General features: G+C 57.0%; 2 protein-coding genes across 10 annotated transcripts in view; one reads left to right on the plus strand and one right to left on the minus strand.

Moving 5' to 3' along the window:
• Positions 1–16,043, plus strand: part of PISD (phosphatidylserine decarboxylase) — a 32,693-nt gene extending 16,650 nt beyond the window's left edge. Inside the window, exons 1-8 of one of the 9 annotated variants that reach the window (XM_037728187.1) lie at positions 3,822–3,954; positions 8,367–8,805; positions 10,739–10,904; positions 12,694–12,930; positions 13,110–13,248; positions 13,435–13,581; positions 13,867–14,027; positions 14,734–15,209. In XM_037728187.1, coding sequence (XP_037584115.1) covers positions 8,621–8,805; positions 10,739–10,904; positions 12,694–12,930; positions 13,110–13,248; positions 13,435–13,581; positions 13,867–14,027; positions 14,734–14,958 — 1,260 coding nt within the window. In that variant the 5' untranslated portion in view covers positions 3,822–3,954; positions 8,367–8,620 and the 3' untranslated portion in view covers positions 14,959–15,209. Of the gene's footprint in view, positions 1–3,821; positions 3,955–8,366; positions 8,806–9,048; positions 9,264–10,139; positions 10,385–10,738; positions 10,905–12,693; positions 12,931–13,109; positions 13,249–13,434; positions 13,582–13,866; positions 14,028–14,733 lie in introns of those variants that run through there. The other 8 variants (XM_037728188.1, XM_017499524.2, XM_037728186.1 and 5 more) reach the window with 8 other exon arrangements.
• The window catches only part of SFI1 (SFI1 centrin binding protein), a 109,677-nt gene continuing 101,782 nt past the window's right edge, over positions 15,987–23,881 (minus strand). Inside the window, 11 exon segments of the mRNA XM_017499526.2 lie at positions 15,987–16,221; positions 16,299–16,410; positions 17,133–17,211; positions 17,331–17,463; positions 18,861–19,092; positions 19,280–19,351; positions 20,237–20,490; positions 20,567–20,743; positions 20,881–20,955; positions 22,155–22,229; positions 22,655–22,841. Coding sequence (XP_017355015.1) covers positions 16,117–16,221; positions 16,299–16,410; positions 17,133–17,211; positions 17,331–17,463; positions 18,861–19,092; positions 19,280–19,351; positions 20,237–20,490; positions 20,567–20,743; positions 20,881–20,955; positions 22,155–22,229; positions 22,655–22,841 — 1,501 coding nt within the window. The 3' untranslated portion in view covers positions 15,987–16,116.

The raw sequence follows: 23,881 nt of genomic DNA on the forward strand, positions 1-23,881 counted from the left end.
GATTCTCCTGCCTCAGCCTCCCAAGTAGCTGGGACTACACATTCACACCACCACACCCAGCTGATTTTTGTATTTTTAGTAGAGACGGGGTTTCACTGTGTTCGCCAGGATGGTCTTGATCTCCTGACCTCAGGTGATCCGCCCCCCTTGGCCTTCCAAAGTGCTGGGATTACAGGTGTGAGCCACCGCGCCCGGCTGCACTTTTTCTTTATTCCACCTCAGTCTACCCTTCCTCAGTGCCTGGGCAGCGTCCTTGGGGGAGCTGCTGGTGGGGCTCTGAATGGACTAGGAGTATCCGGGACATCTCGCAGTGGGACTGCTAAAAACCATTCTCAAACACTAGCAGGGAGTTGGGCAGGGATAGGAGAATCTGGTGTGTGGAGAAATAGCCTGAAGGCACTTTGTGATTGCTGGGCCTCTCTGCCCAGACGTCTGGGAGGCTGATGCCTGCCTGTGGTTTCTTGTACTAGCCATTAGGACACTAGCCATCTTCCTTGAGGGGGCTTTGGGAATGAGAATTAGCCACCAGGGAATGAGAATTAGCCAAGAGCCAGGAAATGAGGATTAGCTGAGGACACCTGCCACCCCTGTTCCGCAGCTACCTTCTGTTCCCTGGCATAGGGCATCCCTCTAGAGGTAGTGTATGAAACTCACATAGCTGGGACCTGGCGGAGAATACAGGTGGGTTGACTGAGGCAGGGAGGCCTCCCTCTGCAGGTGGCCTGGGAGCCTGCAGAGCCTTACAGTGACACTAGGTGGCACTCCCACCCGAGGGAGTCCTAACAGAGTGGGAGCAGTGGAAATAAAGGACTGCATGGCCTGAAGGAAATAAATACAAGGTAGGAAAGTACATTTCCAGAGAATTTTTTTTTCCTAAGGAAATTCACTGTAAATGGTTGTTGGAAATCCAGAGGCATTTCCCCTCTGAAAATATATGTGGTGGAAGTCTGGTTGGAAGGTGGGAAAGTACTAATCTTGGCTGACTTGTGGAGTGGTTTATGTTTTTGTTTTTTTTTTTGAGACAGAGTTTCACTCTTGTTGCCCAGGCTGGAGGGCAATGGTGTGATCTTGGCTCACTGCAGCCTCCGCCTGCCAAGTTCAATCGATTCTCCTGCCTCAGCCTCCCAAGTAGCTGGGACTACAGGTGCCCACCACCACACCCAGCTAATTTTTGTATTTTTAGTAGAGATGGGGTTTCACCATGTTGGCCAGGCTGGTCTCAATCTCTTGACCTCAGACGATCCACTCACCTCAGCCTCCCAAAATGATGGCATTACAGGCGTGAGCCACCACACCTGGCCTGGTTTATAGATTTTTAAACACCGATCCGCCTTAGGATGGTTAAAAAGCAATGCTGGTAGATGCAGTGCAGCAGAGCTGGCTATTCCACAGGGAAGAGTGTGGGAGTCCCAGAGATCTCTCAGCACATGGGAGGTAGAATATGTGCACAATCTGGCTTTCCCTTACAGATCTTTCTTCCCTGGTCTAACTGGGACATGGTTTTGTTCTGTGCCCAGGGACATGTGGCCTGGTAAGTACTAGAAGCTTTGAGAAAGTCACAGTGGTCTTCCAGGGTCTTTCCAGTTCTGAAAGTTCGTGGTGCTAGGATTTTGCATCAACATCTTTTTGTGTTTTAATTGCTTTTTATCCCATATCATATGGTGTTTCCTTGTAGCTGAGGTGGGAAGGGGTCTGAAGTTTCTTTGAGGCTCTGAGAATGCTGGGATCAGTTACACTAAGCTTTCAATCTTGATGATAGGTTTTTGGGATCTTCACCTTTAAGCAAAGCATTGTAGAATGAAACCAGTTTTACCAAAGGCGAATTGACATAAGCAAGAGTTAAGTTCCTGTGGATGTTTCTGACCACAAAAACATCACTGAACTTTTCAAGACCCCAAACATTTCTAATATTAACCATTGAAATGTGAGCTATACATGCATTTATGAAAGATTAATAAAAACAAGTTAGATCATTATTTACCTAATTACTGCAGTTCAGGGTTGCAGGTGGCTAGATCCTATCCCAGCAGCTCAGGGCCCAGCACAAGGTGGAAACCAGCCCTGGACAGGACGCCTTCCCATGGCAGGGCACACCCACAGCCACACACACTCGGACTGGGACCATTTACACACACCAGTGAGCCTGATGTGCACAGCTTTGGGATGTGAAGGAAAGTAGGGTGCCCAGAGAACACCCATGCAGACATGGGGAGAACGTGCACACTCCACACAGACAGTAGCCCTGGCTGGAATAGATTTTTTTTCTCATCAGTGTTGTGACGACACTGTTTGAAGATCTGTAGTGCTGTCTGGACAGGAGAATATTAGGAGCAGCTGTGTTTAAGGTATCTGCCACCCCTGTACCAAATTCTGAGGCCCTTAGGGTTTGCACTATGCCTTGTTCACCTCTGCCTCCCTGTTCCCATGGGTGCACTGTAGATGTGAAAGATCATGGAAGTCCATGAAGGAGGACTCTGTCTGTCTTCCTCCCCGGCATCTCAGGGCTGTGGCTTGTCATGCAGCACTTGCTTGGGCTGATCCAGGTAAAGATGATAGGTTTGTGGGGCTGTGACTGCACGCCTTTAGGTCCTATTCCAGGCTTGGTCTATCGCCCAATTTCTCCACAAGCCCTACAGGCCCTCTCCTCCTGTTCCAAACCTTATTTTATTTTTGGTTTTAAAAAAAAGAAAGACAAAGGTCTCACTATGTTGTCCAGGCTGGTCTCGAACTCCTGAGCTGAAGTGATTCTCCCACCTTGGCTCCCAAAGTGCTAGGATTACAGGCAAGAGCCACCATGCCTGGCCCCAAACCTTAGTTGTTTTAGAAACAAAGATCTCAGTGGTGAGAAGGAGCTGGAATTGTATCCCGTTCAGTGGCTCAGAATGAGGAGACTTGAGACTTCCAAGGCTATCTTGCCATGGAATAGGGGATTCGGGTGCTCAGTTGCACCCACAGATGTGAATGAGGCTACTTAATGCCACACCCTTTCTTTGGTTGAATGGTGATCCCCCTCAGGCTTTTCCCCTCTCCTAAAAGAGTTAAGCTGATTGGTCCTATCCCATGTAGGCTGAATGCTTGTTGGGTGCCTGGCACTGTGTGGGTATGGGGTGGGCTGCTGACCCGCAGACTAGGGTCCTCTAGTGGGGTGGGAAGACACAGCACACATCATCCCCATGGGATCTGCGTCCTAGTAGTGAAGCAGGGAGGCCTGTGTGCTCTAGGCTGGGGCAGTTGGACCTTGTTCATGGGGTTTACTGGTCTACATCAGTTTTGGAGTCAGGGGTGTGCCTGCCTGGAAGGCAAGAAGGTGGGGGTGGGAGCAGCCTTGTAGCTTCAGGATGGGGTGTGGGAAAGATCAAGGATTTTGCCTTCTCCGGAGCTTCCAGGACTAGCAGGGGTAGCTTTCTGTTCAGTCCAGTGAAGAAGCTGGTCCTCAGTGAAGACAGCAGCACGTGGGGTCCTGCGTTCGCCTAGTGTTGGGTGGGGGGTGGTGAAGGAAGGCAGCTGCTCTGGGAGGCCAGCCACAGGCTGGGGACAGGAGGCTCACAGACCAGCGCACAGAGACCGAGGACAGGCAGGAGGTATCCCTTGGGAGCAGCCAGGCCCACCTTGCTGCCTGAGCAGGGGTCCTACCGTGACCGTGACCAGGCAGAGCTGGTGCCCGCTGCCCTTCCCCTTCTCCCTAGCCTTGGCCCTTCCTCTTAAAGGGGCCCTGAGGTTGGGCTGACGGAGCTGCAGGACTGGGTCTCCGAGGGAGCTGCGGCTTTAAGGGTGGCTGGGGTCGGCCTCCTGCCCCCGCCCCTGGTAGTCTGAGTGGCTGGAGCCTGGGCCCCGCCCACTCGCCTCAAGGCTTCCCGGCTCTGGGAGCGCCTCTGGGGAGTTGGAGCCCGGAAGCTGGAGCCACCTGAGAGTGAGCGAGTGGAGCCGGTGCCCCGGCCTGACCAGGAGCCACAGGTGACTTCTCAGGGAGGCGCCCCGCCCCGCCCCACTCGCTCAGAGGACCAGTCCCGGGTGGAGGTGCCCTTCTAGCGCGTTCGGTCGTCGGTTGGTCCTCCTAGCTGCGACGATGCGGCCCCGGCCTGAGGAGCCCTTTGGACAGCCTTGAGCGAGTCGTGGGCTTTTCCCTCCCCTCGTGGGCACGGCCCGGCTGCGTGAGATCACTTCCTCCACGTCCATCTCCTGCCTGGGGCGGGTGCGGGAAGTGCGGGGCTTACGGGAAGTGAGGCAGTTGCGGGAAGTGAGGGGGTGCCGGCTGGCATTGTGGGGGCCTGGGCTGGGGCGCCTCAGGCCCTGAAAGCTCCAGTCTCCTCCGTGCTGCCGAGCCTGGGGTCAGGGCGCCTGGGAAGAGGGTAGCGCCGGGTCGGGCGGGTCAGCGCCTGAGGGCCAGGGAGGCAGGTGGCAGGCTCGCTGCCTCTGCCCAGAGCCGGTTTCCCCACAGCACCCAGAGTTGTCTGAGAAGAGGTTCTGTGTCTTTGGGCAGCTGGGACAGATCCCTGCGAGTCCTGCTTGCCCTCTTCCCGGGGCTGCCTGCCACTGACTGTGCCCGAAAGGCGCCTCTGGGCCCTTCTCTTTGCTCCCTGGTCCGTGACGCCCAGGGAGGACCATTTTCCCGGGGCCCCTACTTGGGAAGTTTGCCTGCTTCTAGCCCTGGAACGCAGGGAAGGCAGGGTTGTCGCCCCACTGGACGAAAGCTACTGCCGGGTGGCCATGCCTCAACTGAGCTGGGGAGAAAGCCCATCGCCCCCCGGGGGCAGTGCACGGCCCCCCACCTACACACACCCTGAAGCTCCACACCCCTGCACCTACACACACCCATACCTATACACATACCACCTACATGCACACCCTCACACCTACACACACACCACCTGTATGCATAACACACCTTTGCACTTACACCCCTACACCCACACACACCAACACCCCACACACAACCTTACACCTACACACACACCCTCACCTACACACCCCTGCACACACACCCTCACACCCTTACCTGCACATGCCTTCACACCTATACATGTACACCTATATGAACACACCCTCGCACCTACACACATATCCGGCATGCTCACACCCTTGCACCTACACTCACACCCCCACCCCTGCATGCACACATGCTTGTACGCCCCAACCCACACCTGTAGTAACTGCTGCTTGGCCTGGGTCCATGCATCGACTTCCATTCCACTGAGGGAGGGTACTGTGGTCTTCACCCCGGTTGGTGAGGGATGGGCGAGGACACTGCCTTCTTGCTCTGGTATGGATCCCCAGGACAGCATGTCCTGGCAAAGGTGGTCCCCAGTCCCCCATATGGTCCTATCAGCCATTGCTTCCTACTCGCAAGGCCAGTCACTGCCCCCAAGGTTTGGGTTCCTGTTTTAGAACTGCCACCTAAGCCCCTTTTATTTCCGTCTTCCCTGTGGTGGAAACCCCTGCCCCCACCAGAGTGTGGGGTTGACTTTTTGTTGGAAAGAGAGGTGAGGTGTTGAAGCCAGGTCTGCAGGGTAAGGTGAGGCAGCGTCAAGCTCCTGGGTGAAAGTGGGGTTTCTAAGCAGTTGTTCCGGGCCATGGTTGCAGCTGTGCTCTGAGCCACAAGGGGGTGGGCAGGAGGAATTTCCTTTCCCATTTTCCAGATGTACAAACCAAGACTTAGTACCTGTGACTTGCCAAGGCTTTTCCCTGCTCTCAGGGTGGAGGTGGAGGAAGGCAGCCAGGATTGCAGTGACCAGGTTGTCACCAGCCACAAAGTGCTCTGAGTTCTCCTGTTGCAGGTGACTGGCCCTCGGGCCATGTAATGACATTAAAGTCCTACTGATCACAACCCTAAACTCATCTCCACAGAGTGTCTTTGAGGCATGGGAGGGAAAGTGTCAGTGCTTCCTCGATTCTGGGTACCCTTCTTGCAAATTCCTCATCTAGGGCCTGAGGCTCCCTCTCCATGTCACCCTCAGACAGCCAGAGGATAAAATCTCTGGCTTGGCGTCCCAGGGTTGTCACAGGCAGAGGGCAACCTGGGCTCTGAAATGAGGAGGCCAGAAACTGCTGGCCAACGAAGTGGCTTTACCCTTGGGAATTGAGAAGGCAGTGACCTCTAGGGGCCCCTTCCCTCCATCCTGCAGCTCTTAGTGGGTCAGACGGTGCCCAGCCTGTGTTCTGGGGCAAAGCTGGATTCATTCTACTCCATGGTGATCTTTTGGGGCCATCAGGTGGTGATTTGGAGGCACAGACACGCTGGTTTCGGTGCCTGTTTTAGAAGAAGTAGAATAGTGATAAAGCAAGGATCTGAATGGGCAGGGACCCCCTGCCTCTCACTGGGCGCACCTGCAGGTGGGGTGCCCCAGCCTGGCCTCTCAGGATGGTTCTTAGAGTCTCTCCAGGGCCAGGGCAGCAGCTCCTTGGGCCATCCTCCTCTAGCTTCTGAGCCAGGGCCCACCTTTCCCTCATGGGCATCTGACGTGCCCCCTGGCCTCGTGTGCTTTAATTCTTCAGTAGTGCCCTGAGACTGGAGGCCAGACCCCGCCCCTCATAGCACCATGGGAGAACGAAACATCAAGGTTTTCACAGGGGAACCTGGTTTGAGAACTCAAGGTTTTTGGCTGAGCTGGGTTTATGTGGGTTCATGTCTTTCTGACACATTCAGGGCTGTGGTGGTCACTGTCCCACAGGGTAGGTAAGTGAGGAAAACTGGCAGAAGGCTGGTGTCATCAAAGCCCCTCCTCTCCGTCTCCCCACAAGGCCACCCTTGCCTCCCTGTGGATTCTGGCTGTGAGCTCAGCTCCAAGTCTGCACTCTATCAACCAGCGAAAGAGCCTCCCCTTTGGAACCAGGCACCAGGCTCACCCTTGACTGCTGTCACCCCTCTGTTTCCCTGGCAGCTGGCAGGAGGCCAGCATGGAGCCTGGTGGATCAGGGAGGGTGGGGCGTGTGCTCCCTACATGTGTGGAGTGGTTGCAGTGACATGGCCCTGGAGGGCTGAAGCAGGGTGTCTGTGGAGCCGTGGGCCTGGGCCTGGTGACAGGATGGGCGTCTTGTGCCGGTGCCGATCTCTTGGTGCCCGCATCTTCCCGGGGGAGGATGCTGGTGTGTATCTGTTTGCAGGGTGAGGCCTGGTGGATGGGTGCCCTCCTGCCTGGCCCATCTGCCGTGAGCTGTCCTCGCCAGTCATTTAGGAGAGGGGCCTGAACTAGCCCAACACTGCCTGGATCAGGGGGAGAAATCCACGCTCGTGTCCAGATCTTAGTCACCTTACTGTCCTGTTCTGAGAGGCCACTGAATCCCATACTCAGGGATTAGGTGACTTGCAGGCAGGTGCCCAGGTGGAACGTTCACTTCTTTGGGTGAGGAGGGTTTGCCAGGGTGTCAGACATTTGACTGTGCGCGGCCACAACCACGTCTGAGCTGGGCTTACAGTGTGCTGGTTTTGTCTGGCCCATTCTTTGCTTTAGGCAGCAGCTCTTGGAACCACATTTCATCATCTAAGGATGGTGACAGGTGCCTGCCCTCTTCTTGAGCAGTAGTGGTCAGGGTTGAAGGCCGGGCCCCTGTCAGCCCATATCCTGGAGGGTCTGGATTACCTGGGCTGAGATAGCAGCCACTATCTGTGCAGGCCAATGTGGAGAGGCTTTGTAGGGGCCGGGCGTGTCCTTCCACTATCTGTGCAAGCCAGTGTGGAGAGGCTTTGTAGGGACCGGGCGTGTCCTCCCAGACAGCCAGGCAGGGCCCGGCCTAAGTGTTTTCTGAAGCAAAGATAGGAAAAGAGGGGTGGAACTAGTTTGGGCTGCAGTCCTGGCCTGTTCCCAGCTTCTGAGGAGGCCTGGAGTGAGGAGCCATGTATTTTGTGTGTGTTGGTGGAGGGGTCAAAGCCAGAGGGGTGAGGAGAGACCTGGAGCAGGTAAGAGGCCAGGTTCTCACCAGGGCACCTCTCCTGGCTTCCCCTCTCATCTTAATCCTCAGATGCTACTTTGTAACCTGAATCGAAAATGGGTCAGATCCTAGCGAGGGAGGGGCCAAACCACAGACCGGTGTACATGGCACAGGGCCTGGGCCGGGAGCACACGGCTCAGGTTCCCACCTTGTGTGTTTGGAGCTGAGAGGTGCCCGGAAGCCCTGGCAGCACTGGCTGGTCCCTTCCCTGTCATGGCTCACTGGATCAGGCAGCCCAAGGGCCTTGCCCCACTGCTGCTCCCCAGGCCAGCTGAGGAGGAGGATGAGCAGTGCAGGCTGGCGCAGCCCCAGGCAGCAGGGACAATGCAGGTTGCCAGGCCTGGGGACAGTGGGCTTAAGTGCAGGGGCTTTTGCACTGGGCTGCAAGCCCTGAGCAGGTGACCTGAGCAGGTGTGTGACCAGTGCCTGTCTGTCTGCAGTAGCCCTGACCCTCTAACCTGCACCCTGCGAGCCACCGAGACTGAACCAATCCCAGGAAGTGGCGCCACCAACCGGCCTCGTGGAGGCAGAGGCCCTGAAGCAGTGACAGCACAGGAGATCCTCTGGCTCCAGGGAAGGGGAGGAAAGAGGAAAACAAAGGGAGTGAGCGAGTGAGCCTCGCCCCACCCTCCCTGCGCCGGCCCATGATGTGTCAGTCAGAGGCGCGGCGAGGACCAGAGCTCCGTGCGGCGAAATGGTGAGATGCTGCCCACCGCGCCCTAACCCCACGGCTCCCCGCCATGACCTCCGGAAGGTCAGAGTTCACATCCAGCGGCCTCGCAGTGGAGGTGGCGGCAAGGGGACTGGTGGTCAGCCCCCGAGGCTGGAGGGGCCCGGCGTGGGGGGCCTGAGCGCCCTGAGTCGGAGAGCCCGCTTCAGGTACCTTTGGTTCCAACCAGGAGGAGGGCCCAGCAGGGGGAGGCAGCCAGTGGGTCTCAGACCTCATGCCTGCCGTCTTCCCCACCCTGGTGTTTCCAGGCCCCCTCCTCCCACCCCAGATCCTTGCCTCTGTGCGCCCCCCCGCCCCACCCCCAGAGAGAGGCTTCCCCATCCCCCTTCCTGCTGGGAGGAGGGGTGCAGCTCTTCTCGGATTGGTCCCTGCACTTCTGCAGTGAGCAGGACAGGTGGGAAGCCAGAGGGGAGCAGTGATTTGTCTTTGCTTGGCCCCTGCCGCCTTCCTGGACCTTTTAAAAACACACTGGGTGGGATGGGAGAGAAAGCAGGCACCCAGGAGCTGTGGATGCAGCCACCTCCGAACTGAGCAGGGCCTCACTGCCGGCTTGCCTCTCCCGTCTGCTCTGCTGCTGCTATCAGCTGAAATGCCGCTTTGTTCCTTGGTTTGCTCAGCAACTGGGAGAGAGGAGTCAGCTTCTCTTGAGAGCACAGTCCCAGATGGCAGCAGATTAGCCAAATGCAGTCACTTTGCAGATGAGGAAACAGGCCTGGGGACATTCTGAATGGATGGCAATGTGGTGTCCTGCAGGCTACCCTGGGCCTCAGGAGCATTTGCTAGGCCTAGGCATGGACAGGATGGGGTGGGCCTTGTTTTGGCTCAGGAGGCCAGGGTTCTAATGGAAAGGCCCGTCCAGCCTCTGTGGCTCTGGTGAAGCTGAGCCCCTGCTGACTGCCCTGCATTTATGCTGGGATGGTGGGGAGAGGCCTGCCCACCTTTGCAGAAAGGAGGAGCTTGGGTCGTGTGTGTGTGTGTGTGTGTGTGTGTGTGTGTGTGTGTGTGTCCCCACCTTTGCAGAAAGGAGGGGCTTGGGGTGTGTGTGTGTGTCTACTTNTGTGTGTGTGTGTGTGTGTGTGTGTGTGTGTCCCCACCTTTGCAGAAAGGAGGGGCTTGGGGTGTGTGTGTGTGTCTACTTTTGCAGAAAGGAGGGGGGTCGTGTGTGTGTGTGTGTATGTTCACCTTTGCTGAAAGGAGGGGGATTGTGTGTCTGTGTATGTGTGTGTGTCTACCTTTGCTGAAAGGAGGGGCTTGGGTCATGTATGTGTATGTGTGTCTGTGTGGCCCTAGCAGAGTAGGCAGGTGGCTTGAGAACTTGTGGTGGGGAGGTTTTGTTCACAAAACTGTGGATGGGTTTTGGAGAACCTGGGCTGTTATAGAAAGACCATGCAAATGGATGGAGCCGTAGCTGTGTGGTGGGGTGTGTGGAGGTGTAAGTACTCCTTTCGAGATCTTGTCGGGTCATGGTCCCTTAAGTTAGCAGATGAGGAAACGGGGCCTGGAACCATGAAAAGAATATCCCAGATCCCGCAAAGGATGGTAGCAGAAGACTCAGCAGATGGTTACCCAGCTGGATGGGTCGCAGCTTCTCAGTGCTACACACTGCTGTGCCAGTGCCAGTGCCCGTGCCCGTGCAGTAGAGCTGACCCCTGGGGCCCACTCTCCTGGGCCTTGGAGGCTGAGAGATGCGAGGCAGGCCCTGCACCCTACTTCCCTCCCGGGGCCCAGGTGATTGGGCCTGGAGGCCCTCGCTGGGAGCTGCTGCAGCTGAGGTTCCCCACAGCTGGGCCCGACTCTCCTTTGTTGCGGCTGCCCCCACGTTCCCAGCCTCCCCAGCTTGCTGGCGGGTGGGAGAATCTGGGAAATGAGTCTGCCAGCCAGAGGCAGCCCAGCCCGACTCAGAATGGGATTGGGACAAGGCGGTATAGCCAGTGCTTGCCGGGGTCCATCACCCCACAGCGAGGCAGCTTGCCGAGGGTGGGCAGACAGGAGGGGTTCTGCCCCGGGTACAGGTGGCAACCTCCTGGGTCCTGCCCAGAGGCTGGCCACTGACCTGGCTCTGTGTGGACCTGTGCCCTGCAGGTTGCACTTCCCCCAGCTGGCCCTGAGGCGGAGGCTGGGGCAGCTGAGCTGCATGTCCAGACCCGCTTTGAAACTGCGCTCCTGGCCCTTGACCGTCCTCTACTACCTCCTGCCTTTCGGCGCCCTCAGACCGCTCAGCCGGGTGGGATGGAGGCCTGTGAGCAGGGTAAGTGTGCGCAGCCCCGTGGCTCGGACCTCCCCCTGGGCAGGCCTGAGGTTGAGGTGCTGGAGAGACCAAGGAGGAGATGGGCTGTCAGAACATATGTCATAGCTACATCTTCAGTGGGTCAGGGTTGCAAGGTTCATTGGTGGGCAAGGGCAGGGCAGCTTTTGAGAAGGCCACTACCTGGGCTGTGAAAGAGTGACTTCCAGGGCCTGCCATGCCCTGTCCACTCCCGTAGCCTGCCTTGTGTCTGCCATTTGGGGCTCTGGTTCTGGAAGGAACCCAGTCTGGGGATTCAGAAAATGGTGTCTGTCTCTGACTTTTCTGTGTTCAGGCAGAAAAAAGCTTAGAGGTGATTTTGAGCAGAAGCCAAACCAATTCTGGGATGCCGGAGAGGTGGTTCAGGAAAGATGGAGCTTGTTTGGGTCCCTTAGGGTGAACGGAACCCAGAAGCCTATCCCAGGACTGTGCAAGGGAACTGGCCTGGCCCCTCCTGGTCCCTAGAGAGCTCGCTCTTGCCCTTGGCTTCCCAGGCTGGTTGGCCCCGAGGAGGAAACCCTGTTCCTGGGCCTTTGACATTCAGGTGGGTGTCACCGGAGCTCAGGGGCATTGAGGCATCCTGGATATTAGCTCAGGGTCCAGCCTGTGCCTGGGAAGGGCCGGGGCTCACACAGCCCTTCTGCATGACAGCATCAGCTGAGAGGGGTAAGAGCAGCTCTCTGGGAGCTGCTAATTTTTTACCTTGGAGAGGTGTTCAAAAGTGGAGTAAAATCACTTTTACACCTTGGGGAGTTGGTGTCTTTGTTGTGTTTAGAGAAGCAGCAGTTGCCCATTAGAGGCAGTTTCTACAGTGGCAGCAGCACCTGAAGTTTGAGAGGCTGCCACTTCCTGGGTACCTGGCCCTGCTAGAGGGCTCTGGGACCAACTCGTGGGACCCATTGCCTGTCCCCAGACCATCGTCTGTCTTCAGCTGCTCCAGGCTTCCCTGGAGGAAGAGAGAACAGAGGGAATGACTTCCCTTTGCCTCTTGGGAGGAACCCCAGGTGCAGACAGCTTTATGTCCTGACTCATGTCACAGCAGAACACTGAACATAAAGCCAGCCATGGGGCCAAGGTGGGGCTCAGCAGGGCTGGGCTTCTCCGACTGGCTTCGTCCAAGCCCTCAGAGGGCTGGCTGGACATTGAGGGGCTGCGGACCCTGTGTCTGCAGCTCAGGCCCAGGTGACAGTGACAATGCAGGTCTACGTCTGAAAATCCCTGATGTTGGTGCTCAGGGTGTCCTCACTTCCTGTTAAGAGGGACATACTTTGGGCTGTAGACTTGTTCCACGTACCTGGGAGCCGCCTCCTTTTTCTAGTGGCCTGGGATATGGGCAGTGACTGGCAAGATGCCCATCACCTCCCCACACACTGTGATACTGGGGTCACCATGGCTAGGGTCACACACCGTAGTTAGGGTCAAATCCATTTCCAACCCCTACTTTAAAAAGTAAGACTGCTGGCCGTCTCTTGCTTTGGGCCTGGGGCAGTTGCTATTTGACTTTTGCATCAAATGATGAAAACCACTCGAGTTGTATGTAAACCGAGCACTGTGTGGCAGGAGTTGGCAGGTACAGTCTGGTTCCCAGTGATAAACAGCCACATCACAAAAGCAGCGTGGGGTACCAGGGCCCTGGTGGCCTTTGTGGGGCGCAGATTCTCTCCTGAAGTGGGAGGTGGGCTAATGACAGCGCTTGAGCTCTTTGGAGCTGGGGCAGTGTGGTCACCTCAGCCCCATGCCCTGTGGCCTGCAGGTGGCTTTGTACAAGTCAGTGCCGACACGTTTGCTGTCACGGGCCTGGGGCCGCCTCAACCAGGTGGAGCTGCCACACTGGCTGCGTAGGCCTGTCTATAGCCTGTACATCTGGACCTTCGGGGTGAACATGAAAGAGGCGGCCGTGGAGGACCTGCATCACTACCGCAACCTCAGCGAGTTCTTCCGGCGCAAGCTGAAGCCACAGGCCCGGCCTGTCTGTGGCCTGCACAGTGTGGTAAGGCCTGACCCTTTCTTCCTGCAAGAAATGAGACTTTTTCCTGACTCCACAGCTGGGCCTCCCCTGCCCAGCACAGCACCCCCCATCTCCAGCATATCTGGAAGGGGCAGGATGACAAGGGGAAGGGGAGGCTGTCTCCTGCACTCCCTCACACCAAGGCCCTCCTGCCCTTCCAGATCAGCCCATCGGATGGAAGGATCCTCAACTTTGGGCAGGTGAAGAACTGCGAGGTAGAGCAGGTAAAGGGGGTCACCTACTCCCTGGAGTCATTCCTGGGCCCACGTACCTGCACAGAGGACCTGCCCTTCCCGCCAGGTGGGTCACTGCACAGGCGGAGCTGGGCAGCCCTGCTGCTGTGTGTGGATCGGGAGGGAGGGGATGCTGGGGAAGGATCCAAGGCTGGCATGTATGGGGCCTCCCTGAGATCCATGTGCAGACCATGCTCAGACTGTGCTGGGTGCTCACTGTGTTGGTGGCCCCCATGTCTACTTCATTCCACAGCCACCTCATGTGACTCCTTTAAGAACCAGCTGGTCACCCGAGAAGGGAACGAGCTCTATCACTGTGTCATTTACCTGGCTCCTGGGGACTACCACTGCTTCCACTCTCCCACTGACTGGACTGTGTCCCACCGACGCCACTTCCCAGGTCAGCCCAGGACCAGCGTGAGGGTGGGAGGGCTGCCTCTATGGCTTCACACAGAGGCTCTTGGCTTCTTGGTGTCAGGGGACCAGGCTCCATACCAGGGTCATCAAGGCCAGGAGCTGACTGCTTTATGCAGGCTGGTTATGGGCAGGGGACCGTGGGCTCCAGCCTGCTCAGCATGTGGAATGACATTGGGGCAATAGGCCATGAGTCCCTCTGGGTCTTGGCTGCCCTGGAGCAGACACACAGGCTCTGGACAGGCAGTAGCAGCATTCCCTACCTCTGCAGGTTCCCTGATGTCAGTGAACCCTGGCATGGCTCGCTGGATCAAAGAGCTCTTCTGCCATAATGAGCGGGTGGTCCTGACGGGGGACTGGAAACATGGCTTCTTCTCACTGACGGCTGTTGGGGCCACCAACGTGGGCTCCATTCGTATTTACTTTGACCGGGTAAGCAGAATCCAGGCCCTGCGAAAGCCCAAGGGCTGGACCTCTTGGGTCTACCTGCCTTGTCTGCTGTGCAGCTAGATGTGTTGGGACTGAATTCTAAGAGGGGGCCACATCTCTGGTCAGGCCTGGCCCTGCTGAGCAGCTGTCCTGAGAATGAGTTGCTCCACCTGCCGGTGGCTGAGGCCTCCCTTCTTCTTTGCAGTGCTGGCTGGAGGTGGCTGGGAGAGATGAGGGAATTACCTCCCTGCCTGGCACCTGGCTTCTGCTAGGAACCATGGTTAAAGATGAGAGCATGGAGGGAACAAAAAGGGAGTGTTGAGCTTGGGGTGGCTTGTGTTGGTTACAGCATGTGAGGTGGTCAGTACTCACAGGTCTGCTGCCCACCATGCCCACAGGGACAGCCTTTTTGGGTGTCAGTTTGTGACCAATGGCCTTGGCTCCCACAGGAGCCACTTACTTAGCACCATGCATGGAGACCACTGGGTCCAACTGGGTCCTGTCCTTTCTGGACAGATCACAGCAGGTATCAAAGCTGTGTGTGACATCTGGCTAGACCAGGCCCACCTGTCCGTAAGATGCCATCTTCACCTCCGTTTTGGAGTTGGGTTGGGTGGTGGTGGGGACAAGCAACAGAGGGACTCCAAACGTGGGGTAACACTGCACCTCACGGCCTGGGCCCCGATGACCCCCAGCCTATCACCCGCAGGACCTGCACACAAACAGCCCGAGGCACAGCAAAGGCTCCTACAATGACTTCAGCTTTGTGACGCACACCAACAGAGAGGGCGTCCCCATGCGCAAGGGCGAACACCTGGGCGAGTTCAACCTGGGCTCCACCATCGTGCTGATCTTTGAGGCCCCTAAGGACTTCAATTTTCAGCTGAAAACAGGACAGAAAATCCGCTTTGGGGAGGCCCTGGGCTCCCTCTAGAGCCTCTTTCCTTGTTATGGCTGCTAAGGGATCTTTTCCAAACACAGAGTGAGGGTCTTTTAGAGGGGAAGGCCCATGAGGCCATCCAGGTAAGGGCCTGCCTTGGGGTGGGTGGGAGTCTGACCAGGTAGGACTTGAACGATTCAGCTCCCACAAGTTCCAGAGGTGTACAAAAGAGGGGGTGATAGCCCTGTCATGCCCTCAAAGTATCCCATTCCTTCCCTACAAATAAAAAGTGCAGGCTGGAATGATCTGTCACATTTGGAGCTTTTTAAACATTTGTATAAATGGGAGACCCGCATTCCTGACTGAACCTTCAGTTGGTCTTGTCATTTTAAGATGACCGGTAATATCCCTTCTTGCTGCTCCTCTCCATCACCTGGGCTGTTTTCTGTTGGCCCATTTTGTTTTTTGGCCTTAACTCTCCTGCTGCACAGGGTGAGGTGCCTCCTGGGCACAGACTGTGGAAGCCCTTCCCCTGCCTCCCCCAGCAGAGCCACACAGCCTTCATGACAACTGCTTTCTGTTCCCAAATTCACCTCATCCTGCTCTTTAGAAAAAGCAATCTTTGTGCTTGTGGCTGAATGCATCACCCTGGACTCTGCCAGTGTCTTCCGAGGACTGATTAATGATACAGACCTTTGCAGGACCTGATCAGTGACCGTCTGGAGCTGGCCAGGTCCTCTGCAGCAGGCAAGACCGATCGCTGAACCTGCCTCATGGCGCCATAGTGAACAGAGCAGGCAGGTGGTAGGCCCAGCTAGGGACAGGGGAGAGTTTGTGTCCCCATTCCCATATCCCTACGTGAAATATGGGAAAGTTGCTGCTACGGATTCAGGGTCTGTCTTGGAGGCAGAGGAGCCTTGGTGGATGGCTGGTCAGTACCTGGAAAACCTGTCCCAGTGGACAGAGCCAGAGTTCATGCTGACCCTGAGGACATTGTGAACTTCTCCTGCAGGAGAGACATCATTGAATTTTTTCAACTGTATCAGTAGCACAGTATTTTTGTATGAAAAGTGGGAGACTTCTGAACAGTAATTCATTTAATTGCAAAACATTTTGAAATAAAAAAATAAAAGTCATAACTTTGTGCTTTGTTCCTACAGGTGGCCTGGGGCCTCCCCACAGCCCTGCACCTGCGTCCCTGGGGTGAACATGCTAGCCCAGGGCCTGCCGCAGGGCCTGGATTCGGGCAATGCAGGCGCCAATAGGCTGGCGCTGGGCCTGGAGCTCCTCTGCCAGCTGCTGGATCTGCAGTTCCACCTGGGGCCAGGGAGGGACAGGCAGGACTGAGAGGGAGCACAGCCCAGGGTGTCCCTGGGGGTGGTCTGGGGCCTCACCTCTTCTAGCTCTTTCTGCACCTGCTGCTCTACTTCCTGGTCCTCAGGCCCGGGCTCCTCTCTGTTCAGCTCCAGCCATCTGCGCAGGCTGCTTGCTTGCCGCTGGCAGGACCTGAGGGGTAAAGATATCCGTTGTCTGCCAGGCTGGGTTCTTGGCAGTCTTAGGGGAGCCCCCTCCGGCTCAGGGAGAGGCACCTCAGCTAATTCTGATGTGGGGATCAGATGGAGAGAAAGGTGGTCTGGTAGGGCCCCTCCCCTGAGCTGCAGGCCCCCGCCTGGGAGCTGAACACTTGTTCTTTTTCCTCTCCCAGCCTCCTCCACCCTCCCCAGCAGACAGCAGCTCAGGTGGCCCTGGACGAAAACACACTCCTTGTCCTCTTCCCAGTGCGGAGCCAAGGATGAGGGCACCAGTCTGTTGCCCTTGAAACTCTGAGGCCGCTGTATGTTGATGGCCCCCACACCACTGAGTGCAGCTGGCCTGTCTCCTCTGCACCTTTAATATCGGTGTTACAGTTAGTCACTGGGGACAGCATGGCCTCATCGGGGTTTTAGAGTTTTGCTCAACTTTGTCATCCCATCCTAGGAAGAGGGCCTCTGTCCACAGGTGAGGCTGACCTGGGCCTTCCTAAGCAGTACTGAGCCGGGTAGAGGGCCATGGTGGAGACCGGGTCCTTCTGGACAGCACACACTGAGGGCTCCCCACACCCCTCTGTGGCTAGACCAAGACCACCCACAGGACCCTGGCAGCTGGCCAGGGAAATGGAACCTCCCGCCCACCTTTCCAGGCAACACCTGCTCCCGTGGCCAGGGCCACAGGCGTTCTGCAGGGCTCACCAGAGGTTCTGCTTGGCGGTCTGGTAGTGCAGTAGTTGTTGCTGGATCCCCTCAAGTTCAGCCTCAAGGTCTAGGCAGCCTGTGGTGACGGGAGTGAGCTGGTTTCAGACCATTTTCTTGTCTGGGACCAGGGTAAGCAAGTCCCAGGTCTGGGAGTGGCCTGAATGCTTGCCGCCCTGACAGGCCCCAGGTACACACCTGCAGTTGAAAGCCCAGGCCCAGTCCTGGGGCCTGAGAAGTCTCCAGGAAGGCGTGGATGGGGGCCAGGGACACTGGCCAGGGATGGGGGGAGCTGGGGCATATGCCTAGGAGTAGCTGGCTGTGCTGACACCTGCAAAGGAAAAGAAGAGTGGATGCTTAGCAGGGAAGTTAGGAGGAAGCTGGGAACGGGCACTGCCTGCCCTGCAGGGGTGGGGGAAGACCAGGCCCCAGCTGCAGGAGCTGGGCTTTCCAAGCAGTGGCCGTGCCAGCTCATTGTCTAGCCTGCCCCTGCTCACAGGGCCTGCTACTGTAGGAGAAAGTCTCACAGGCACCCAACAGCACCCTGTATTGTCAGTCTGCCTTGTGCCTCCACTGCCTGCGCAGCTGTTCCTAGCCTTACCCAACCCTCCAGCCCTACCTTGCTCTGAGCTCATGATCTTGCTGAGCTTTGACGTGAGAAGTGGTCAGTGAAAGGCCAGTACTCCACAACCTCCTCCATGCCCTCCTCTCCGGGTGAGAGCAGACATCACCAGACAGGGGTCGAAACCCTTTCAAACCCACACCCCATTCTAGCCAGGGTCAGTGGCTTCACAAGGCCAAACTCACCACAGGAACTGGCTCCTTCCTGTCCCCTCAGCCCCATTCAGGAACCAGCATCTTTGGTGGCCTGACAGCAGCTTTCACCTCCATCACTGAACTCACACTCCCTGGCCGTCCCTGCCCAGGCTCCCCGCTTGGAGCATCGACCCCTCTCTCCTCCCCCTGTACTCTCCTCCTAGACTGCTGCGGCTGTGCTGAGGACTCTTCTTGATCTCTGGCCCTGACCTCTCCCCTGAAGGTCAGACTCAACGTCTGCGTTCTCTCAAGCTTGACATCAAGAGCCTGGTTTCAAAACAGACTCTTGATGCTTCACCCAAAACTAGTCCCCACCCCCCAGTTCCTCCTTCCAGGAACCACTGTTCCCCGAGTTATTCAAGTCAGCAGCACAAATCAGCCTGCATTCCTTCTTTCCCCTCACTCAGCAAATGCTTCAGGGCACGTCCTGCCTTGTCTGCCTCCAAGAGACTATCTGTCCCCTCTATGGTAACCACTGAGCCCAGGCCACCAGTATTGCTTGCCTGGACCACGTGGTCATAGTGACCATAGCCTGCACAGAAACCTGACACGGTGCTCCCTGCCCGTACCCTTCCCCGACTTCCTACTCTTCTCAAATCCCAGACTACTACTCACCGTGGCCTGCAGGACCCTACGTGATCTGCAGCCTCTTTACTGATCTGCAGGGGTTTTTCTTTGCTTGTCTGCCTAGAATATAAGCTTCAGGATGGCAGGGCCCTTGACAGGCTGTTCACTGCTGTGACCCTTGGACCTGGTATATGGTGGGTACCTACGCCTGTCAAATGGATGAGTGGCCTCGCTGTGCCAAGGTCTTCCAGAAAAACCGAGTACAGCTGTGGTATGAGAAAGAGCACCAGAAGCCCGACCAAAGAGTGGGAACCCAGTGCCCAGGCCTGCTGATGGAAGACATACCCTGGCTGGTGCAGCCGCCCCACAGGGCATAGAGGAGGAAGGAGGCAGCAGCAGCAGCTCCGGGCCCGTGCTTGCTGTCGGGGGCTGCTTTGGGCCAGGGGCACTGGACAGGGCTCCAGGCAGGGGGCTGTGTGGGACCGGTGCTGTCGGGGCCTCTGCCAGGAAGGGCTGTGTCAGGGAGGGACCTGCTGGCTGAGCCATGCCTAGGCCATGTTCCTGCAGCTTCTGAGGCCTGAGCAGAGGGAAGGCAAAAGTGTGGTCAGGCCACAGGACCCTCCTCTGGGACCAAAGAACAAGAAGGAAAGGGGGCCACCCACCCTAGGGCTGCCAAAACACAGGTCCCAGATGGAGGTGGCAGCTGCCTTTGGGGCCCCCTGACCACCTACCCCGGCCTCCCCACAGCGCCAACCCCCAGGGACCTCTGGCTCTGCACAGGCTCCAGCAGGAAGTGTGGGCATCGCGGCTGCTTCCTCGATGAGTGGGCAGTGTTGCTGGGAAGAAACATGGGTTCTATTCCCCTGGGCTCACCAAGGGCTGCAGGGGGTCTGAGATCTCTGTGAGATGGGGAGTTGCTAGTCAGACCCTTCCAATTTTATAGGGAGACTAAAGGTCAGAGAAGGTGAGGCCAAGGTCAGCAAGTAAGCTGGGATGGGCCTGGACCAGAGAGCTCCCAGCAGTTCTGACAAAAGGTACCTGATGCCAGGGGGGTGCTTCACCCACATTGTCTCTTTTGACCTGCACAGCAACCCTGGAGATGCAGGTGTACAGGTCACCAGGGTCCATGTCACAGGGGAGTAGCCTGAGACATTCAGGTTCCCATCAAGGTCAGGCAGGGAGAGGCAGAGGAGGGACCAGGCCCCAGACCCCATGCACCCACCTGAGATCCCCAAGGCTCTCAGCACTGGTTGCTGTGGGAGCCACCAGCTTCACCAGTACAGGGCAGGGCAGGTTAGGGTTTGAGACCATAGAAGGGGTGGGCAGAGGGACAGGTGCCAGCTCACACAAGAATGAGGGGCTTCTGACAAAAAACCAGTGTCTTGGCTGTGAGGGAGCAGAAGAGAGACTGGCAGGCGCAGGCAGGAGCTGAGCTTGTTCCCTTTGTCAACTAGTGTATGACTCCGAAAAAGATCGTTGTCAGCAGGACGGGAGAGGGCAGGAGGAGAGAGGGTCTGGAAATCCCACTCCATTCTCTCCCTCTTGCTGTGGGAGGGACGGGATCTCGCCGCACAAGAGGGGTTTCCCAGCAGCTCAGCTGTGACAAGACCATGAGCAGCCCATCCCATCCCATCAGGGCCCATTTTCCCTCCCTGATATGCCATCCAAACTTCTGCCCAAGGTGTGAGCGAGGAAGACAAGGTGAGGATGGGGGTACTCACAATTCCAGGGCATGGGGCTCCCCAGCAGCCAGGCGGCCCAGGGCTCCCTGAGGCCGAGGAGCCTGTGGCCTCTTAGTCTCCAGGGTGGCATCCCCAGCCCCAGCAGCAATACGGTTGAGAAGGGTACCCTCAAACGTCACTTTTCTGCTGGTTGCGATGGATGCCAGGGGCTGAGGCTCCCTGCCCCAGCCCAGTACCTTCTGTTTCCAGAGTGTGGCACAGCGGCGGACAGCACGGTAGAGACTGTGAGCTGCCTGCAACACAGCCTCCAGTCAGCTCATGCCATACCCTGCCTGCTCCTCACAAGAAGGGGTAGGGCCCTGGACCTACCTGGACCTGCTGCTGGGCCTGCAGCTGCTGCCGAGAGGCCTTCATGCTGGCTGCAAAGCGCAGGAGCCGCATGGCACCCTTCTGGAGGAGCTGCCCCTGGTAGGCCTGGAGCGCCTGCTGCAGCCGTGCCTTCTTCCTCCTCCTTTCCAGCACAAAGGCCAGCCACGTGGCCCACACCTCCAGGGAGGACAGGAGGTGAGGCCCAGGTCTCCCGGCTTACGGATCCCCCACAGACCAAGTGCCCTCCCTCCACCCAAGGCAGGGCTTAGGCCTGAGGGAGAGACAGGGACGGCAGGATGCAGAGCCCCAATTACCTTTGCCTGCAGTGAGAAGGCCCAGAACCACAGGGCACGCACAGACGCCTGCTGCTCCTGCCTCCTGGCTGCCAGCTAGGGCCAGAAAGACCAGATCATTTCCCCATCGCCCCTTCAGTGAGGCCGTGCTGATAACAGGGCCCTGCCCGGCTTGGCCCTCTCGCCCCCCTCTCTAATCGAGGCTCCCCTTCCTCCACTAGGAAGGGCCAGCCCCATGCCTGGCTGTGAGGTGCTCAACACGCTCCATCTGTGACCCAAGGAAGGACTTTTAAGAAAGAAGGTGGCAAAAGGCTCCTGCAGGGGGATGCGTGGAGGCAGCGGGCTGAGGTCCCCGGAACAGTGGAACGGGACAATAGGGCGGGAGGAGGGAGCTGGGGACGTGAGGCGCTGCTCTGCATGATCCCTCTTGGCTTTTTATCAAGATCCCCGCAAAGCCTTAAAACACATTTTATATTAATTTTTAGATATTATGCTTTTTTTTTTTTGAGATGGAGTCTCATTCTGCTGCCCAGGCTGGAAGCAATCCTCTTGCCTCAGCCCTCCTGGTAGCTGGGATTACAGGCACATGCCACCATGCCCAGCTAATTGTATTTTTAGTAGAGACGGGGTTTTGCCATGTTGGCCAGGCTGGTCTCGAACTCCTGACCTCAGGCGATCCACCCACCTCAGCCTCCCAAAGTGTTGGGATTATAGGCAAGAGCCACTGTGCCTGGCCTGATTTTTTTCTTTAAGATAGAATCTCGTTCTCATCTAGGCAGGAGTGCAGTGGCATGATCACAGCTCGCTGCAACCTCAGCCTCCTGGGCTCCAGCAATCCTCCCACCTCAGCCTCTCAAATAGCTGGGACCACAGGTGTGCACTACCTACACCCAGCTAATTTTTATTTTGTTTCTGTAGAGATAGTGTCTTACTATGTTGCCCAGGCTAGTCTTGAACTCCTGGGCTCAAGCGGTCCTCCTGCCTTGGCCTCCCAAAGTCCTGGGATTATAGGTATGAGCCACCACGCCTAGCCCACTGATGTATTTTTTAATACAACAGTGTAGAGAAACCAGGCCTTGGAGTAACTGGTCTTATGCGGGCTACAGATGGAAGGAAGCTGATGGTGCCAGGAAATGACTGGAAGGTGGTAGAGGAGGTGGCCCTGGGGAGGGTGACAGTGAAAACACTGAACTAGAGGTGTGGGCTAGAGTGACTAAAAGGTCACTCACTGCCCGGGCCTCACAAGCCAGAGGAAGGAGAAAGGGGTACGGAGGGGACGTCTCCTGGGCTCCCACCTGTTGTTTCCACTGGCGGAAGCAGGTCTGGCTAAGTCTCTGTGCCAGCAGTTGGGTGCTCTGCCTGTGCAGGAGCTGGGGGAGGGCAAGTGCAGAGACAGTGACTAGCCTAGATGTCCTGGGGTGGGTCCTGACCTAACCCAGCCTCAGGGTGAGGCTCCCAGCCCAGCTGAATGTCCTCCTATTGCTAGGGCTGCTGGATGGTGCCAGGGGTCTCCTGCACAGCCAGGGAGTCCCTAGAGGACTCTGTAGATCCCCCAGGACTGATAAGCCGAGGGTCAGCAGGAACCAGATTTTTCTGCTAAGCCATCTTCCCTGGGAGACAATGGATTCTGGGGCTGACAACCCCTCAGCCTCCTGCAGCCTTGTCCTACAGGACCCTGAACCACCCACCACTCATACCGGCTGCTTGGAGAGACCCCTTCCTGAGAAATGGTCTCCGGCCTGGACACCCCTTGCCAGGCAGGGGGATCTTGGAGAGCTGCCACCGCTGGCCTCACCCTCTTCCTGACACACCCCAGATGATGTGTCTTCCATCGGGCCAGCCCCTCCAGCAGCAGCTGCCGGTGGTGGTGCTGGGCTGCTCTCTCCAGCTGCAGTCTCTGATGGGCTGACCTCTGGCTGCAGTCCCGCCAGCGCTGAAACCAGGTCCGGAGACAGCCTAAGGCAGATCCAAGCCAGAGTTTGCTGTTTTGTGGGATTTTCACCAGTGACTACGTAATGGTGAAGGTGCAGACAGCAGAGGTGGCTATGTGGGAATAGAATTCGGGTGTCCAGCCCACACGGTAAAACCACCACGTGTTCCACGGCCCCTCTCTAGGGACAGCTCTGACCACCTTTGCCGACAGTGAGCTCCCTGGGGAGTGGAACCAGATGTGTTTACTGCTGTGTTCCCCAAGGGCCCTCCCAGAGCCACAAGCCTGTTCACAGCCTCCAGGAGTAGCAGGGACCCCCTCAGAGTCACGTGCAAAATGCTTCTGGGCATGTGGAAGAAGACCCTCCATCTGAGGGAGGAGAAGGAGCCCCACTTGAGCTGCAGCTTGAAGGAGACGGCAGCCCGTTGTGCCAGGATGGAAACCAAGACCTAGTCAGAGCAGTCAGACCAGCCCAAGCCACGTCCTCTGATTCCCTGGGCTTTGCAGCATGGGCCACACCCTGCATTTTGCTTTTGTGTCACCAGATTCTCCCTTTGATGAATCTTTCTTGGGCCCTGAGAGAACTTTCTTTGTGAGACAACAGAAAAGGATTGAGAGCAGGGCACAGATGCAAAGATGAGGAGCCCTCCAGGACCCACTGGAGCAGGCAGGGAAGATAGCAGATCACAAGTAGGAGGCACCCACATTCATGCTGCCTGCTGATGCTTGGGCTCTGCCCTAAGTGTGTATCTACCTGTCATCTCACTTATCTCCACAACAACCCCAAGAGGTAGGCTCTGTTATCCCCATTTTACAGATGGAGACATTGAGACTCACAAAGCGGGCCCTGCTGGAGGCCACACAGAGCCAGGTTATGACCCCCAGCCTGCACCTTCAGCACCCTGCATAATGAGTCTTGTGACATCCTCCCCTTGGTCCCTTCTCCCAGCACCCAACCCCACCCTTGGCCTGCCAAGGTGTGCCTGAGACACCAAGGCCTTAAAATAAGCCAGGCGACTGTTTCCCAGGTATTTACTGTAGAGCATACTACTATGTGTATGCTTTTTTTTTTTTTTTTTTTTTTTTTTTTTT

Source organism: Cebus imitator, unplaced genomic scaffold (assembly GCF_001604975.1).
Source record: "Cebus imitator isolate Cc_AM_T3 unplaced genomic scaffold, Cebus_imitator-1.0 Scaffold258, whole genome shotgun sequence".
In the NCBI taxonomy this organism is placed as follows: Eukaryota; Metazoa; Chordata; class Mammalia; order Primates; family Cebidae; genus Cebus; species Cebus imitator.